An 18,089-nucleotide genomic window follows, 5' to 3' on the forward strand; every position below is an offset into this window, starting at 1 on the left:
AGCAACAATAACCTGCAATTTCTGACAGTATCTGCTGCATTGCAAATCCCTTTTTCTTCCCAGACTGGCCTAGAGACAAAGCAAACACAGTGGTACTCAATCCACGTATTTCTAACCTGTAGGTATATCTGTCCCTTCAAATGCGAAATGCCAGGAGGCTGTGCATCGCTATTGTGATGCATGCAATGAATAAAAGCACTGACGCAGTCCTCTCTCATCAGACACTTTTGTTTCCCAGCCACCATGAAGACGGTCTGGATCACTCTGCAGAACTCAGGGCATTGACAGCAGTGAGTGGCATAGGCAGGCACATTTCCAATCTTATCTGTATCTCTGCCACGCTGGGATCTATCCTACTAGTTGGCATGCCACATGGAAGGCTATGTGAAGACTCTTCCCCGCTCCTCCTCTTTGGCAGAGATGATAGCTCTAACTAGACAGAATCTCAAATCTCCCTTCTCTCTCCTCCCTCAGTTATCTCACTGAGGCACATGAATCCAAATAAGAGTTAGGAGAGGGAAAAGTTACAAAATTTGAATTCGTTAATTTAAATTTGCTGTGCATTGCCAATCAGCTCAAAGTTGAATGTGATCGAGCTGTTAGGACAGGATGCCTCCAAAAGCAGAGGATTAACATGAGTGTCTTCCAAGATATTTTCCAGCCATGTGGAGTCCTGAAAACTAGAGAGAGACCAATTTAAAACCGGAGATTTAAATCCAGCTTGTGCTGGAAAGCCCTCTAAAACATGTGAAGAAAATTCAGAATAAGCATGCTAGAGTGGAAAGAGCAAATTACTCCAGCACTGGTGAGATATGATAGAGGTGATGGAGAATATATTACAGAACTTGCTTTTTAATTTCTGCTGTTGCAAAGCCCAATGGGGGGAAGGGGAGTGCAGAGGGACAGAGATCCAGCGTAACACCATGAGCTGAGAAGGGAGACAATTCATCTTGCATTTAAACGTCCTCTTGCTCAGATTTTATCATGAGGTTGTTCTTCTTACTGGCTCATTATCAAACGGGATTTCTTTCCCTGATCTTAGATACAAAAACACTCTCAAGATAGGTGTCCTCTTCCTTTCCAGAGTAAAGAAAATGATGCCCGGTTTTATTGAAACCAACCCAGAATAGTGTTTATTATTGAAAATATACAGAATTTTTTAACATCACATAAAAAGCCCAGTAGATACATCTGCTCTAGTTCAAAATGCTCGATAATCTTTGTGCAGCATGTAGCACTATCCTCATAATGCAAACATCCTCTTCTCATTATTATTTTTACAGTGCTTCCCTTTTATATGTTTTAAACCCAGAAAACATGTTCTGTTGTCCTTCCCCAACCCAATCCTCTTAGCTGAAAAAAACCAAAGACTTTCCAAAGGCTACTTACATTGTGTTGAAAGCGTGGGGCTAAGAGGAATAAGGATATTTTGTAGAGCTATCTAGAGACATTGCTATCCTTTACAAAATTTCGTGTATGAAGAGGACATGGTTCTTGCAAGGCAACGTGCCCTGTGTTAAACAGTCCAGCGATGCCCTGGCCAACTCCCAGCCTATCAAAGGGAGAAATGGGGAAGGTAGATAAATTTGGATTTTTCACACCAACTTTCAATGCTCTTTTTCTTGCTGCCACGTGTTCTTAAATGACAGTTCTGCAGGGAAGAAATTTTTACAAAGAAACAAGAGATGGGCTATCTATACACCAAACTGTTGAAATCATTGGGAATCAATGTACAGGGTGAGATGGGCAGTATGTTAAAAACAGTCTTTGTTCACCACAATACGGAAGGGAAAAACAAAAAAAAGAAAGGAGAAAAAAATTGATTGTTCCTGCCAGTGTGCTGTTTTAGACTTTGTGTTGTCAACTTCCACAAGGTGTAGTCCGTGTTGAATCTCTTTCTTCTTTGAATCTGTTTTGCCACCACCTACTCCAATAGGCTTTTGCCTGGTTGCCTTAAAGCAGCGTCACAAATATGGGAGATGAGAGTCCACAAAAATATGATGGGCACCTCAATGTGAAAGAGAGCAGTGCAGAATAAAGGAAGAAAGTTTGAAGAAAGGGGCTTGGGGAGAGTGAAGAAAGAAGAACCCTGAAGGCCACCAGGTGCTGCGTGTTTGTGCGGGGCATATCACACAGCTGCGGTCTGTTTGATGCTATGGAAGCTGATTCGTGTTGGAGAGGTGGGGATAGACATGGCACGTGCCACACGCACTCGGAGGGAGTGATGGTCTTGCCAGCGGTGCCATCTTTTCCTGGCAGCAGAACGGACCTGGTGAAAAAAAAAGGAAAGAATATGAACACTTAGAATACTCAGGTGTCCTCTGTAAAGGGACACTAGACAGCACTGAGACAAATCATGATAGGTGTCAAGCCACTGGAACATGCAGGACTTGATTCAGCTGCCTAACCATGGGCATCTAGTTCACTTGGTATTCTCTTGGGTACTGCACTCTGGGAAAAGCATGGGTTTCACGTATCTCATGTCTCATATCTGATCTTTTAAATACCCCAGAGCATTTCAAATGGCAATAAATGCCTATGCAACTGAATCAAGCACCTGATGGAGGTCTTAGAGAGACCTATCGCAGGGGCTATAGTTGCTCCTGCTTCCCTTGTATATGAAGAATCACAGATGATCTAACTAAACATTTATGTCTACAACACAGACACACATGACCCTGTGAGAACCTGGTATAGGCAGTGGAGAGCTACTCTACAGTCAACAGAAGGGCATCCTCAAGCGGGTGCTTACAAACAGGCCAGATGAATCTTGAGCTTTAAGTGTATATTTTTTTGCATGGACCATAGAGAGAGCCCAGGAACTCTATCTCAGATATGTATATAAGCAAGAGAAAGACAAGTGACAGGAATCCTAGCCTCAAACGCAATGGGAGGGAAGGCTTGAGATACTGCTAACATAGACTGTAGCCAATTGCTGCCAAATCACTGGCAGAGAAGTCTCAAAGTCAGAACCTGGAATGAAACATTTAGACCAATTTCTGGATATTCTTGTTGATCTCTGCTTCCTGTAGAGATGAGAGCAATTCAGACCCCTAACCTAGGCAGCTAGGTAAGCCTACAAAATCAGGTGAGATGAATCTGGGCTCAGCTTCTTGGACAGTCAATACGTAATTGTACTCATGACACTTGGTAAGGATGTTGGCATTCTGCTGCCAACCTGAAATCAAGTCAACTTGGAAAAAAGAGCATTTTTTTACATACAACCTCTATATCAGTCCAGAGCCTCCTTTGCCAAAACCACATTTGTTTAGAAGGTGGGGTTATAAATAACCTAATGTAGATATTACACCTATAGCTCTCTGACCCATAGCTCTCTTCCTGACCAAGAGAGAGCCAGTCAGTATGGTCAAAGGGTATGATTTACCTCCTCCTAAAGCAGATGTCCTCAGTAGGCCAGATACTGTGGTCAGATGAAAAATACCTATTTCCTTTCATCAGTTATAAAGTGAGTCTAGACAACTAGCTCTGTTTTAGATGTCTGGATTATAAATTTAGCTAAATTTAGACAATATTGATATCTTACCCTGAATGTTTTTCAATCTTTAATGTACTTATCTTCACTGCATCCCTCAAAAGTAAAGGAGTGCTCTTATGCCCATTTTACCCTGGCAGGCTAAAGCTTGGGTATTAATAGCAGTGATGTTGTTGTAGAGTAGACCTCAACATGGATCAGCTACCATGGCAACTGTACAAGTGCTGGGATGAGCTTGCACAGGTTGTATGAAAACCATGCTGACACAGCTTCTCAGCTATCAGCACCTGAGTGAGGTAGGTCAAAGCCATCCTGGGTGTATCTATAATCACCATTGGGACTGCAGGGAAGATGGTGTTGGAACAAATTGTCCAAAGGTGCACAGCCACTCACTCCACTGCTTTTCTCCATTCCTTTTAAAGCCTGGGGCTTGTCTTCAGGTACAACGTGATGTCTACTCAAAACATGAGGAACACACACTCCCCAATACCACTTCAGACAAGCTCCAACATGCTATCTAACGGGCGCTCAAATGAGTTGATAAGCTCTAGTAGCAGAGGTATTTCTCACCCAAACCACAAATTGTCAGTATTAGGTGTCCTAGATGAACAGGAATTATGGCCTGAGGGTTAAAACATACAACAGTTCATAAAGAAGATATGGGAAGGGGGTATCTGCACTCTTTCTCTCAGATGGTTTCAATCCTCCCATTTCTTTGTGGGCCTTCAGGGACTTAGACAGACCCATAGTCTGTAGAACTACTACTTAGGAATTCTGCAGTGCTGTGGTCTGGCACCAAAAAAATCCCCTCCCATCACTAGCTTTGTCCATGAAATACACTCCATTTCAGGTTTGTGAGTATCAACCTGGAAAACAGTTTTGCAATTGCCCTCTTTGGTGCCTTGTCAGGGGAATCCTGAACCTGGAAATGTGGCTTTTCTATCAGAGCCCTTCTAGAAGGCACAGATTGGGCAAATCGGACCTGAGGATCTCTTTCTTTAGTTATTTTCTCAGCTATGTGTGATCTGACTTTCAAGACAAGTAGATGCAGATGTTTATAGTAAGGTGAGGAGAGTGCCAAACTGGGTTTCTTTCTTTTGATTTTGAATCAATGACTTTCTTCAATATAAAATAATGTTTTTTACCTTAATGGGGGGTGGGGGGACACAGGGACAGACCCTAGAAAAATAAAGACTATGAGGGAATAGGACTGCTTGCATGGAGAAGGGGAAGAGTGAACATCCAATGAAAGAAGAATTGAAATTAAAAAACAGCACTGCCAGGAGGAGTATGATCATCATGAATGAATTTGAGATGAGAATGAGAATAATGTGGTTAAACAACAGTGCAGGGGATTTCTGAAAGAGCCTATCATTATGTAGTAGTAGGTACAACATGCCTCAACTAGTTTCAAGATGGGGTTTGGTCAGTTGAAATGAGATAGTTACATGAGATAGCCAGAGTCAGGATGGGCTGACTCAGTCATATACTACTACAGTAGAAGCCAGCCTGGACTGCTGACTTTCACTGTCTCATCAAACTGACCTCACTGGCTCACTGAACCCTCCTGTTGAAACATGAGAAACAGTGGAAAGATGTGTCATGGTGTTGCACTTTCCTGGATGCCCACTATTTGCAAACCTATCATGGCTCTACCTGGAGTGGCAAAGGGATATATATTTCTGATTCTGAATTTAGGGGAGATATAATATACACCCAAAGGCAAATACATATGCCAGAGTACATACAAGGGGAGATGCATCTCATCTGAAAGCTTGATACTGAGTCTTGGCCAATTATTTATGCTTTCAATACACAATGGAGAGAGAGAGATGATTCCCCTAAGGAGGTGACTTGGATATGTGGAATGAATAAGTCCTTATTCCATCTTGCTCCTGAGTACAAAACCAGTTTAGCTAAATGTTGGGCACCTAAGGCAAATGGTATAAGCAACATGTCAAGTGTCAGAGGGGTAACCACTGCCGTGGGAAATTGTCCCATGAAGAACATGGGACTTGATCTGCAGAGGGATGTTGCCTCTCGAATGCTCATTTCTGCCCAGATGTCACCAAATGCTGAGATATTGTTAGAAAAAGTTTTACCCCCTTTCTGCTGGAGTGAAATTCACCCTTGTACAGAGAGCCTGTGATCCACTTAAGTCCTTCAAAGAGGTGAATTTCTTCATTTCTGGTGCAAAAGCAGAAAGTAAATCTCTGTGTACAGCACAGTCTTTGCCAAAGACGTTAATAGCAGACTGGCAGTCCTGTGAGTTCTTATATCCCAGGTTCTCCTAGAGCAGCATTTCACTGGGTCATGAAAAGCGGGAGTCACCCGGTGGGCTTTTTGTGTTTCTGAGCAACTTGTGTGAGCAGATACTTACTCAGCCAGTGAAGCCAGATTAGATTTATCATTTGTGCTTCAAACCAATCAAGTCAAAAAGAGTCACCTGGAGATAAAGATGTGAGTCTAAACAAGCAGTTGTCCAAATGGCTTTTATGATATGGTTTGCTTACAAGCTTTGAGAAAGGATAAAAAATAGTAACAAAAATGCTGTCTTCTTGTACAGCTGGAGCCATTCCTAATGGACTGGGCACATGGAATAGACTCTGCACTTATAGGGGTGACTGAAAGCATTTCTTAATGACAGAATAATTCACTGCAATTAGGGTGGGACAAAAGCGCAAGCAGAAAAGGTTAAGCTCAAATTTATCTCTTACAATTGAACTCAGAAACAAAATGCTAGCTTAGCTTTAAGTCAGAAAAGAAAAAAGAAAACCAGCTGTGACTGCTATAACATGTTAAAAAAGACACCAAAAAAAGGTATTACACAGCAAAAGAGTAATAGAAAAAGATAAAGCAAAATAGCAACTTCAAACCTGGTTTTTATTCTCCGTAAGAGCAACTACCTCTATCCATTAAACATTTGTAGAGTCAGTACCATGTCCTAGAGTCAGCATTAGCACATCTATGACCTGAAATTAACAGCACGTGCCTGTAATAGCCCAAAGATGTGTACAGGCTATCATCAGTGGTTAAAGCTTAACAAAGAGCCCCGGGAATACAAATTATCAGCTTCACCTCTATGTAACTTTAGTTGCTTGAGATGACAAAGTTCATCCCTGCTGCTGAGCAGAGAGCTCAGTTCTCTGTGTTGACCCTTGGTCTGTCTTTTTCTTGCAAACAGTTACTCTCCGAGAATTACCCTTTTCAGTTCTTTGCACTTTGTGTACTGTGAATAATCACAGTTTCTGAACATGTGCTCAAATCAGATTTACCAACACAGTTGTGCCTACAGAGTGTGGGCGCTGCTCTCAGCAGGATTGCTTTAGAACAGTCAAGAGAAAGAATTCAAGTGATGGGATGGAGAGAAGTCAGTGGGTGATAGTTTTTCTTTCCTGATTGGATCACCTAACCAAGGAATTCTCAAACTTTCAGATCACATCTAAAAATCACTAAAACCCACATCTGATCATAAAACTAGTTAAAAACCTCTCCTCCTCAGAAGAAGAACAACAACAGAAAGAATGAAAGAGATGGAGAGAAGGATGAAAACATGCAGAAAAGGTTTGCTTTTGATGAAATAGACATCAATTTTGTATTGCTATTACTTACGCTAGACACTGGCTGCTGGCTAATTTCTTGCAGCCATCAATTAGAAATGAGCTGAGGAAAGAGCCTTTAGCGACATTAAAAATCAGTTTTTGGAAGAAATGTCATGTCTTATTAGCAGAGAGGAAGAAAGCTTGATCCATTTACACAGTGCTTAGAACAAAGGGGCGCATTCATGTGGGGCTTCTTGATGTAATACTGAACTATAATAGTAGTAATGTAGGTAAAAAGGACGGGTCTGATAAGATGAATAGGATTAAATGAGCTGTCATGGTAATGGAAGCTGGAAGTAAGACTATTGGGATGCTGCCATACTCTGTCCCCAGAGAACATCTCTCACATGAAAGTGTTAACAAGTGAGGAGCAGAGGGACAACAGGTATAGAATACCTAACGCTGACTATAGAATAATCATGGTGTTCAGTAGTCTGTGACTACATAATCCTAATTAAGTTCTTGCTTTGCTCATATGCAACTTTCTACTCCCAGAAAACCTCATCCAAAGACAAACGAAATAAATGAAAAAGGTTTATATAGATCTCAATGGCCTTTGAAACAGACTGATTTTTGCTCTATAAAAATAGGTTTCAGTGATGAATTCATCAAGTTCCACCTACACTTTAAGCACCTTTGTGCCATGTTTCAGATCTTTGTGCTGCAGTTGGAGGTAACTGGAGAATAACTTTGGACTTTAAACATCTTTGGTTATGAACAGCAGTACAAATTGTGGAAAAGTTCATGAAGAGTTACTCAATCTTATTGTAAGCTACAGAGGAGCAAGAGGGACTTTCAAGCAATGTCCAGATTAGCAAAAGGGAACTGGCTATGCAGACTTTAAATTTCAAGACACTGGTCTCGCTGTGTCTCACTCTGCAGTGTAGTCCACCTTCATGTAGTTTCTGAAGCCCTGGCCTCTCTCTCTCTCTATCCAGTAGAGACATAGGAAAGGCCATAAGGTATTGGCAACAGTTCATCAAAAAGAGACAACTAAAACAGGTCAGTTGAAATCTACCCTCATTTGGGTGAATCATTGCCTGTAAATGAAGTTGAGGGTGATCAGCTCAACTGCATATGTGTATGTATTAGATGTCTAATATTAGGGGCAAAAATCCTGTCCATTCCATAATAGAACTTAAACTAATGTAAGGTGATGCTTTACATGATACCTTGAAAGTTTTCAAAGGGTTAGGGTGTCCCTCAAGGGTGGAGGGACAGTAAATGCTGGATTTAATAGTAAATGCTGTGAAGAAGCCTATGGGTCAAGCCTCTCCAGATCCTTGGAAGGATTAAGTGCAGTCGTGAATGGAAGCAAAGAAACAGAACAGCCTAAGCACAGAGACCACTGGACTGACAGACCTGGGGATCTGCAGATGAGGAATGCTAACACTCTCAGAGAGATAGGAGTGAGTCTTTATCTATTTTTTGTAAATAAAGTACATCACTGAGCAACTATATGTATGTCCTAGAGCCACCTCTCGCCCTACTGGTATGGCTTTACAAGGCTCCCGGTAGAGCCAACCTCTCAGGCCAAAGATGGTCACGTTACCATTAGATAAAAAAATCGAACCAAACATCTCTATAAAGATGCCACTATCAGTGTTTACTCCTCCTAAGGTAGGGAAGGGATGTAGTCAAAACAATCTGCAAGGCTCAAAGGAAACAAAAATGAAGCTCAGGTGGAACTTTTTTTTCCCAAATAGCCTATATCACACCACTATTTTATGTAACATTGTTAAGTTTCTTTTTCTCCCTAAAAAAATTAGCCTGCTTAACTGGTCTGCAATTAATTTTTTTGCTGGAGTCTTTGGCAGCAATTACATACAACCTGGTAACAGGTGGATAGTTTTGCAGCACCTGCCAGGCTGGGATGTTGAAGTTTTGTTTCTAAGATCACAACAGTGCAATTTTTTTATCTTATATAACTCTTTGAGAAGCTAGAACAGTTCTGACTAGTTATAAAGATTTGGCACACATTTTGGGGTGGAAGCAAATGCTGCTTCTTTCTTCTGGGCCACAAAGGACCAGAACTAACCACTAGAGAGGGACGCCATGAATGCAATCAGCCCACCTCAAGCCTCTGTGATTTTGTTGTGGAGCGCTTTGGAGTCACGCTCACAACAGCAGAGGTGTAGTGAAAAGGAAGGTGGGGTGGGGAAGGACCCTCAGACCAGTTGCTACCTTTCACCATGCCTGGACTTCTCATTTTTTTCTCTCTGGCAGGACCTCAGTCTGAAGAGACCTACTGGAGTCACAGCAATGAAGGTGACTTTCTACCAGAACACATCTGGGTGTGGGAGATGGGTACTGAGAGAAGACTGCAGTCCTGTAATGAACTGCTGCCTGGTGGTCCCAAAGGGAAGGTTTGATCCCTTCAGTTGACTCTGTACTGACCAGGCATCCTCAGGGGCATTTAGGAGTAGTACTCATACTAGCACTTTTGGGCACCTTTGCTCAGAAAGCAATCATTGTGGGAGATGGAATTAAACTTTAGCCCTCTAGTTCACCCCCATATTCATATTTATTCAGTGGTTTGAAGGAACGCTTAATGCATGTCCTTTGGGTTCAGAATGATTAATGTGACGTCTGCTTAGATTGATGGGCAGGTGGATGACTAACCATTTAGGTGGTGATTCATAGCTGGCAATTACAATGAATAGCCTTGCAAGATGATCAGATCAAAGTAAGCCACTTTGAGCTTAACAGATTTTGAAAGACAGATGGTGCCTGGGTAAAGGGTCAACACAGAAAAACCCCCAACATATTTATCCTTGCCTTGCACCTTGTTGTGAGAATAATTTACAGTGCCGTCTAATGAAGTAACCTGTTCTATTCCTCTCTGGTTATGGTTTCTCTCCAAGTCAGCTAATTGCTTTCTATTTTAAATGTTAATTCATAGCTGATTATCGCTATTGACCAGATAATACTAGAATCTGAGGCCTGCTTGAGCTAAGAATTCATGCTTTGCAGGATGATTCAGACACAGGCCTTGCTACTTATGTATCCCTCCAGGACATGGTTAGAAATGAAGGACAGCCACCTTATTATGGACACAGGATTCATGAATTATAGAATAATTAAGGTTGGAAGGGACGTCAGAAGGCCTCTGGTCCAATGCCATGATCAAAGCAAGTCCAGCATAGAAATTTTATCCAGTTTTGAAATTATGTCAGGGCCTTATCCAGTCATTTTGAGTACGTCCAAGGATGGAGATCTCAAACCACTTCTGGGCCTCTCTTCTAGTGCCTAAACATCCTCACTATGATTTTTTTTCACCATGTTTAATCAGGATTTCCCTTGTTCCCTTCATTCAGTTTGATAGTGGAGACTGCTCTTCTCTGTCTAGCCCTTCACCAAGCACTATCACTTTATAAATTTGGGTCATTCTCACACACAGTCACCTTCATTCAGAAGCACCTTGTTATGGTGCAGCGGTGTTATTATCTCCCGTTATGGTTGCTAAGGTTTCCAAGGATCACAGAACTCTCTGAGGGATCAGCACTGGTGGCTGTAGGAAATGACATGAAGCACCTAATAACAAGGATAGGTGTTCCCTGGAGGCAGGGATCCTTCCTCCATTATCCTCTTGTTTCCATCATGTCTTTGTTGAGGTAGCAGGAGAAGAGCCAGCCCTATCAGTGAAGTTCTCGTTCCTCCGGAGGTTTACTAGTGGCTGGCCAGAAATATTTTATTTCCTTTTCTGGGAGATGCTGCAGCATCTGAGATCTGACCTCCGCCCCTCCAGACTCCAGCAAACAGCAGCCATAAGACCAAAGCTAACACAACCATACTGGAAGATATATTTGGAATATGAAACACTATAAACGCACTTTTCCCCTCTCTCCGAAATACTTTTATTTTCTCTCAGGAGAAAGCCATCATTAGCAATGAGATCTGGCTGAGAAGGTACATACCACACTAGAAAGGGAACTGGAGGGAAGATCCATCTTCCTTTAAAGATGTTTTATCTGGAATCAGTCAAAGAGAGAACAGAAATGCTGGGAGTGCTGTACCCATTTGCCTGTGAGCAGAAGGTGCATACTAAAGAACTGAAAGAAGACCCTAGAGACAAAAGTATGAAGAAGCCCCAAGTGAGCTGTGAGCCTAGAGATCAACAAAGAGCAATTATAGTTCTAGTGAGTGTCACTATTGCCTTTTCTGTTGTCTTTCCTTGAGGCTCTCCTATGAAAAGCCAAAGGTGACAACTGTCTTCATTGGCCTAGTAACAGTGAGCCTCTTTTGGTACTGAAACTATAATGAATATTTTTCCTGGGTTTCATATCATGCAAACAATTATAAGGCTATTCTACATATGCCTAAAGGCTATAACCTTCACCGAGCCTTTTTTCAGTTTCAGGTCTGGCTGTGACCTGGATAGGATAGTGATGTTTTTATCCAACATTCAGTTCTCAAGATCATTGAGAATCAGAGGTACCATTGAAAAATCAGAGGTACCATGTGAGATGAATCCCACACCAGATGATACCCTTTCAAAGGACAGGCTTTAAACACATGCTATCAAGCTCAGTTACTGGATTGAATTAATTGGCTTGTACTACAGTGGCTGAAGAGATGATTTAGTAGTTTCTATGGATCTATACTCTCATGCAAACTTACATAAGGATGAGATACCATGAAAGCATATCCCTGATTAAACATTATTATCTTGTTATAAGCAAACTGATCCAGGTAGAATGAATTTCATCAACTAAAGAAACCTAAACATTTTTTAGTGAACTGCAATAAAAATTGTCCAACAGGAGTTTTGTGGAAATGCTTTCTCTTCAGCACAGTTTCAAGCAACTGTAACTATCCTTGTTCCAAAAAACTCCATCTTAAACTTTTTTTTTAGTCCACTGTTATGTGAAATTAAATTCAGACTTGTGATCTGTGAGTTGATAGAAAAAATTTTGAGGAGCATCTTGATTTTTGCAGTCATTGAAAAAGAAGTTCACAACCTACATTCATTCTTTTTAAGTGGCATTTAACGTAAATGCATACATATTTTTCATTATGCCATTTTTCATAACAAATTGTCAGAAGCCTTTCATCCTCAATTTTCTTGCAAGACCAGAGATGCTCTTTACTGCTCAGATTAAATGAAATTTGCATATTTTTGCCCCCTAGTGCTAGTAGATTTTCTCTGTGTCCAAAAAATACACCTTTTTTTCCATAAAGTCTCTAGACAAATTAATATGAGTCAAGTGCCAACGGCGTCTCATGCCCATCCATGGCACACACAGTTTGTTCAAAACAGCTTGAAAACCTTTCAGAAGGAATAAAACATAAAAAAACGGTCAACTTGGGATCTAAACTGCTTCTTCTCCTTAGGTTCACTGGAATAACTTGTGTATAATGTGTTGGCTTGGAAAGACATTCATATTCAAAATCTGAAGGATCATACCTCCAGTAGAGGGGCCCGAATGATAAATACTCTCTCAAGACCTGTCCCATAGGCTTAATTCTCACTGCAGCCAACAAAGCTAGTCCAAGATCTGTGTGAAACATTGTGTGTTGTGGAAATGAGGGAAAGGGAGATGTTTGTATTCCCAGGTCAAATGCCCGCTCCAAAGCATAAGGAAATAAACTCGTCCCATTTGAAATTCTTTGCAAGGACTGCAATTTAATAGCTTCACTTTTTCCTTTCAGTGATCCCACTGCTGAACTGTCAGACCAAATCACTGCAAAATCAGGACCAAGACCTTTTATGGTGATATCTTGTATTACCAAGGTGCCATCTTCAGTTTGAGTGCTGGAGGCGCTGCCTTCTCCACTAGAACATCAGATCTATTCAAGCAGCACAGCTGTGTAACTCCTGTGATTTGGGGCAAAATAGCTCATAGGAAGAGAAACACTCTAAGTCATAAGGACATGTTTGTTTAAATCAAGGGAGGCTACAAGATGTTACAGAGAAAACACTCTTTTCTGTTTCATTTGCCAAACTTCACAGATAGAACACTGACAGAAAGATAGAAACTTTGATAACTTTCTACTGCAATCCATGTTGCTTGAGCTCTACTACAGACAGTTATTGGGAGTTTGCAAGTACCTAGTGGCATCTGTATCAAATACGAAGTGGTGGAGATACAGCTGAGATCAGACCATCATTAAAGCTTTAAATTAATAGATTTTCTAGCCTTTTTGTTTGTGTCATCATTCAGAGCAGGCCTGGCACTGTGTGGGATGAATAACCTGTTAAAGACTATTACATGCATTTAAAGAACCCAATTCCGTCATAACCGGAAAACCTGAAGTATTTAAAACCTTCTGAGATAACAAGTCATCAGCCCCTCTATCACAGAGACAGGAATATTGGACTCACTGAAGAGATAATAATTCAACAAGGCTTCAGTGATATTTATAAAGATTTCAGGCTACTGAAAGGCTACTACTTACAGGCTATTTTCCTCTTTTAGAGCAAAATCTGCTGTGGATCTCACCAAGAGTGCCAGTACCTCATGTGGATTGAGTGGCATTATCTTCATCACCACTTCTATCAGGGATGCCTCTCTGAGAGCAACTGATGTCAAGAGAATGCAAATGGTATTTTGGTACTTCTGTACTTCTGATGTGATGCTGTTTACATGCACTAAAGAAATAAATACAGGCTGTTTCATAGCAGATAATTGAGGAAAACAATGTACTGCAAATCCAACTGAGCAGTAAATCAGTATGGCTTTCACTGCTTAGACATGGAAGTTTACAATAAGAAAACACACTTTTGCTATGCTAACAACTGAGGCCTTCATGTATGCCTCAGTTGGCAACATAGCCTGTACAGGCCTCTCACTTCACAAGGAGGCAAAACAAAGCATTACTGCAAGCTTCTGCAATGTGCTGTGATGTAGCCTTCAGGATGTGATCTGGGAAACACAAGCTCTTTTTAGAATGCGTTATGAGTATGTGGAGATCTACGGAGGATAGGCACTATCACAAGGCAGAGCTTTTATAATAGTATACTGTAAGATGCAATTGTTTTTTCTGGACAATATGATTACAAACCCAGAAAGCTCTGAAAATTCCCTGAATTTGCTACTTGTTTCTAAGCTGTGCAAAGCTGAAGCTAGAGCAGAGCAGGAAATGTCACCCTTTAAAACCTCTATGATACTTCAAAAACATTCCCACAGTACATTGAGTCCGAAGTTCTTTCACAGTTTTGAAACAGAAAACACTGCAATATTTGGGGGGTTTAGACCTATGTCATACCTCAAAGAAGTAATTAGGGAGTTGCCATGGTTTAGCTAGTCAAGTGGAAGTTGCACGTTAGATGCAAACATATGGCTACAGGGAAGATTTTGCTCACAAATTCAGCTATTTGTAGGTGTCTACATGTGAGCAGAGTGTCTAGGCATGCATAATAGTCAGTGGAGAGCTAGTCCATACTGTCAGTGAAGACTAGAGCTGTTCAGGAGAGCAAATAGAGGTGTCTGAGATAAGAAAATGATTGTATGGACTGGCTTGAATTAGTGACAGAGAGCCATTTGAGAAGCCCCATTGTAGCCCACTTGGCTTCCCACTTCCCAGTAGAAGGTGTGAATCTTCTACAGATCCTGTATCATATCTGGTAGACCCACATGGATGCCTCAGATACTCTATAGCCTCTCAAGTGACAGTAGAAATCTTTGTTTAGGGAAATGAATCAAGATCACCTACATCACCAAGTTGGGTATCTTAACCTTGAACTGACTCCCCCAGAAATGCCCATTCCAACTGTAATAGTAGTGTGATACAGCTGGGAAAATAAGTTATGGAAATCATTCCAGATCTGCCAATAGACTGTCATCAAGGCATAGAAGTACACGAGGTGAATCATCCTGCCTTTCAACAAGCTTGATTAAGTCTGAACTCATTTAAGTTACAGGAGACGGGAAGTTGGCTCATGACCTTGGACAGAGAACTTCAGACTGCTGTAGTGAAGAGGATATTTCTCCCACACTACAAGACAGCTGAAAGAATCCCAGAACAGCCAAAAGAGTGAAAGCCTGGTATGAACAGCCAACTGGTCCTAGCCCAAGTACACAAAATAGAAGTGCACTAGGGTGGTACAACGTCCTGACTGACTATGAAATCATGTGGCCTGGGTTCCAGCCCCTGATGTTCACTGTGACACCAGTGAAAAAAAAAGAAGAAAAAAAAAGAAAAAAAGCCTGCTGTCTACATGGAAGATTCGCCTTCTGCATTAACAGTGTAAACATGATGAATATGACAAGTAGTACTGAAGGGACATGCCAGACTTCTGGTGCCTTTAACCTCATCAGATTGTGCAGCACAGCGGCTCACAAAAACAAAGTATCGTCACGAGCAACTCAGATATATGGCAAGGTTTTGAGGTAACTGTATTCCCACAGTTAAGGTGCTTGTATTTCTGGGGAAGATTTCACCTCCCTATTTATTGAGGCAAATGGAGTTGTCAGAATCTATTGAAGGAAAGTTGCAAAGAGAACTGAGAACACTCTGCTGCCAGTATATAAAAGTGGCATGTGCCTAACCTGAGAAAGCAGTGTTGCTTCTTGTTAACATCACCTCAGAATTAGTGGGGAAGAGGCGAAATGAAGAAAAGAAAAAAAAAACCAACAAAAACTGGTGCTTCATTGGCTGAAGTATAGAAAATATTGCAGAGCAGCTGGGTGAGAAGACATGCCCGTTCTTTCTTATAGCCCACAATGAAATTAAGAAGCAGCACAAACAAAATATATACCAATACAGCAGGAATAATTAAGACATGGAATTAATTTCTGCAGAGACACAAATTCTAACTGGACAAAGATGACACACTTAAATGCAGGTAAATGAGACAGTGGCAGTGTAAGTAGGGGAAAAGATATAAATCTCTCACACTTTGGGGTGTAAGTCAAACACTGAGGGATATTAGTGAAACATTTCTTGCTTGAGTAGCAGTACCTAAAATTAATTCTGTGAAACACCACCGATCCTGCCCCCAACCTTCTTTTCTAAATACAACAGGCATTGATCACTCAGAGATAGATATCCACACAGAAAAACTAACTCACTCAACTCAGCATGGCAATCCCATTATAAAAATGGGTCACCTGCAGCATATCCTTAACAAGAGGCCAGCTCAGAAGTAATGCTCGCGTATGCCCAGAAATCATATTTGTAATTAATGAGAAACTTCAAAGAAGTCTTAAAATGAAGAACAAAAACTTTTATAATCTGAGAAGACTTCTTTTCCTCTGCCCTGACCTCCCAGGTAATAACCTGAATTTGATAAATCTTTGTGAACAAAGGACACCTACAGAGAGGACTGGGAAATTCAGACGCACATTAACAGAAACTTCTGCAAGAGCAACAGATTGATGGGCCTATGACACCATGTGAAAACATCTCATCTCTATAATCAGGCATTCAAGTAAGTTCTACCTCCCGAGAACTAATTACACTGACAGCAGGGGACACTACTTACCTCACCATTCAAGAAGCAGTAAAATACTGACACAAAGAAACCCTGGAAAGAACAGAAAGCAGTCAAATATTAGGTAAGTATTTTAACACACAGAATCAGGGACTGAGTTTTATCCTGGGATCATCCTGAGCAAAACCATCATCTTGTTGAGATCATCCACTTCTAGACAGATGAAATCTTTACCCTACAACATCATGAGAAAATACTAAGTGTCTTGCAGCTCACAGGTGAGACATGAGAGCTAGAATCTAGACAACTCTTCCACTGATAGAGGGGATTGCCACTTCAGCTGTGCTAAAGTGTAACTACAGCTTCCAGCTGCCTCCCCAAAATGGCACAGAACCCTCAGAGGTACTATGTGATGCCTGTCAGCTCTATGTGGATGTCTCAGACATTTACAGGGGGGTGTCAAATGGCTTTAGATGGTCTGGTGTGGGCAAGTGTATCATCAGGTTGCTTACATTCATCTGAGCTGAATTGCTCTGTGGAATCTATTGACAGCAGTGACTAGACCCCTGTAATGACTGCAAAGATTGTAATGACTATAATGGAAGCTCAGATGACAGCAGGATGACACTTTCATCTGAGTGGAATGCTACCCATTTTGCTTTCAGCAATGGACTGTAATTATTGTCACCATAAAGGAGAGACTCACTGTGCTTTCTTTCTTACATATCTCTTCGTAATGCTAACAATAAAATAAGCAGTGTAGAATTTTTTTGAGATATTGAGCATCAGCAAATAAGAAATACAATTAATTTTAGGGAATGAAAAGTGTGGATTGGTTCACCGGTAAAGGCTAAAGTTCTTTCGTTCATAGATTAAAAGGGACATTTTTCATTTTGGATGTTCAGTTGCGATTTCTGGTGGGATGCTCTGTGTTTCAAAGCTAAACATGCAATCGGTAAAAACAGTAATCCAAAGCTCAAAACTTTTGTAACCCATAACCCTAGATTTGGCTTGACAGCGTGTGTGCTGTATATTTGTATTGATATCCTGGGTATCAGAGTGCTTGTTCCTGCAGATATCAGAGGTAAAACATTAATGTCAAACATAGTTCCACCCTACTTCAAGAAGGTCTTTAAGCAGAGGTAAAGCTGTAGGACACACCTAAGCAGAAATGTGTGGCTAAACACCATTCCAGGTCTTCAGTCACTTTTGGGTTTGTGCCAAATCCAGAAAGCTGGGGCAATTACTCCTGTTCCACTGCCTTTTACATCCTGGCAGAACTTCTGTTAAATTCAGGGGAGGGAGGAGATAGGGTATGAGTTCTCAGCTGGTACAGTCTGATGGCTGAGTGCATGCACCATTGCAGGACAGCTGGAGCGAGAGGCTGGGCAATATAGCTAATATCTTAATCAAATGAGCCCAACAGGTAGGAATTGTTTCCCTTTGTTTTAGCAACATCTAGTCTAAGTCTCAGCTCACTGTGTGCTCTGTGAAGAGAGAGGTACCTCGGGAGGGTGATTCATCATCCTCTCTCAGGCAGTTTAGGATAGAATGAAACATCTCTCTCTCCATTGACTTTAGATGGAGCCCAGGTGAGGAGCTGTAGCTATAGACTGAA

The 18,089-nt window shown here is 41.2% G+C and overlaps 1 protein-coding gene across 2 annotated transcripts in view; it reads right to left on the bottom strand.

Moving 5' to 3' along the window:
- Positions 1–1,105: 1,105 nt before the first annotated feature.
- Positions 1,106–18,089, bottom strand: part of CRHR2 (corticotropin releasing hormone receptor 2) — a 162,700-nt gene continuing 145,716 nt past the window's right edge. For both annotated transcript variants that reach the window (XM_052807879.1, XM_052807888.1), the window contains 2 exons: positions 16,523–16,564; positions 1,106–2,269 (listed from right to left, as the gene is read on the bottom strand). In XM_052807879.1, the coding sequence (XP_052663839.1) occupies positions 2,129–2,269; positions 16,523–16,564 (183 nt within the window). In that variant the 3' untranslated portion in view covers positions 1,106–2,128. The remainder of the gene's footprint in view (positions 2,270–16,522; positions 16,565–18,089) is intronic.

The sequence above is a fragment of the Harpia harpyja genome, chromosome 1, assembly GCF_026419915.1.
Source record: "Harpia harpyja isolate bHarHar1 chromosome 1, bHarHar1 primary haplotype, whole genome shotgun sequence".
Classification (NCBI taxonomy): domain Eukaryota; kingdom Metazoa; phylum Chordata; class Aves; order Accipitriformes; family Accipitridae; genus Harpia; species Harpia harpyja.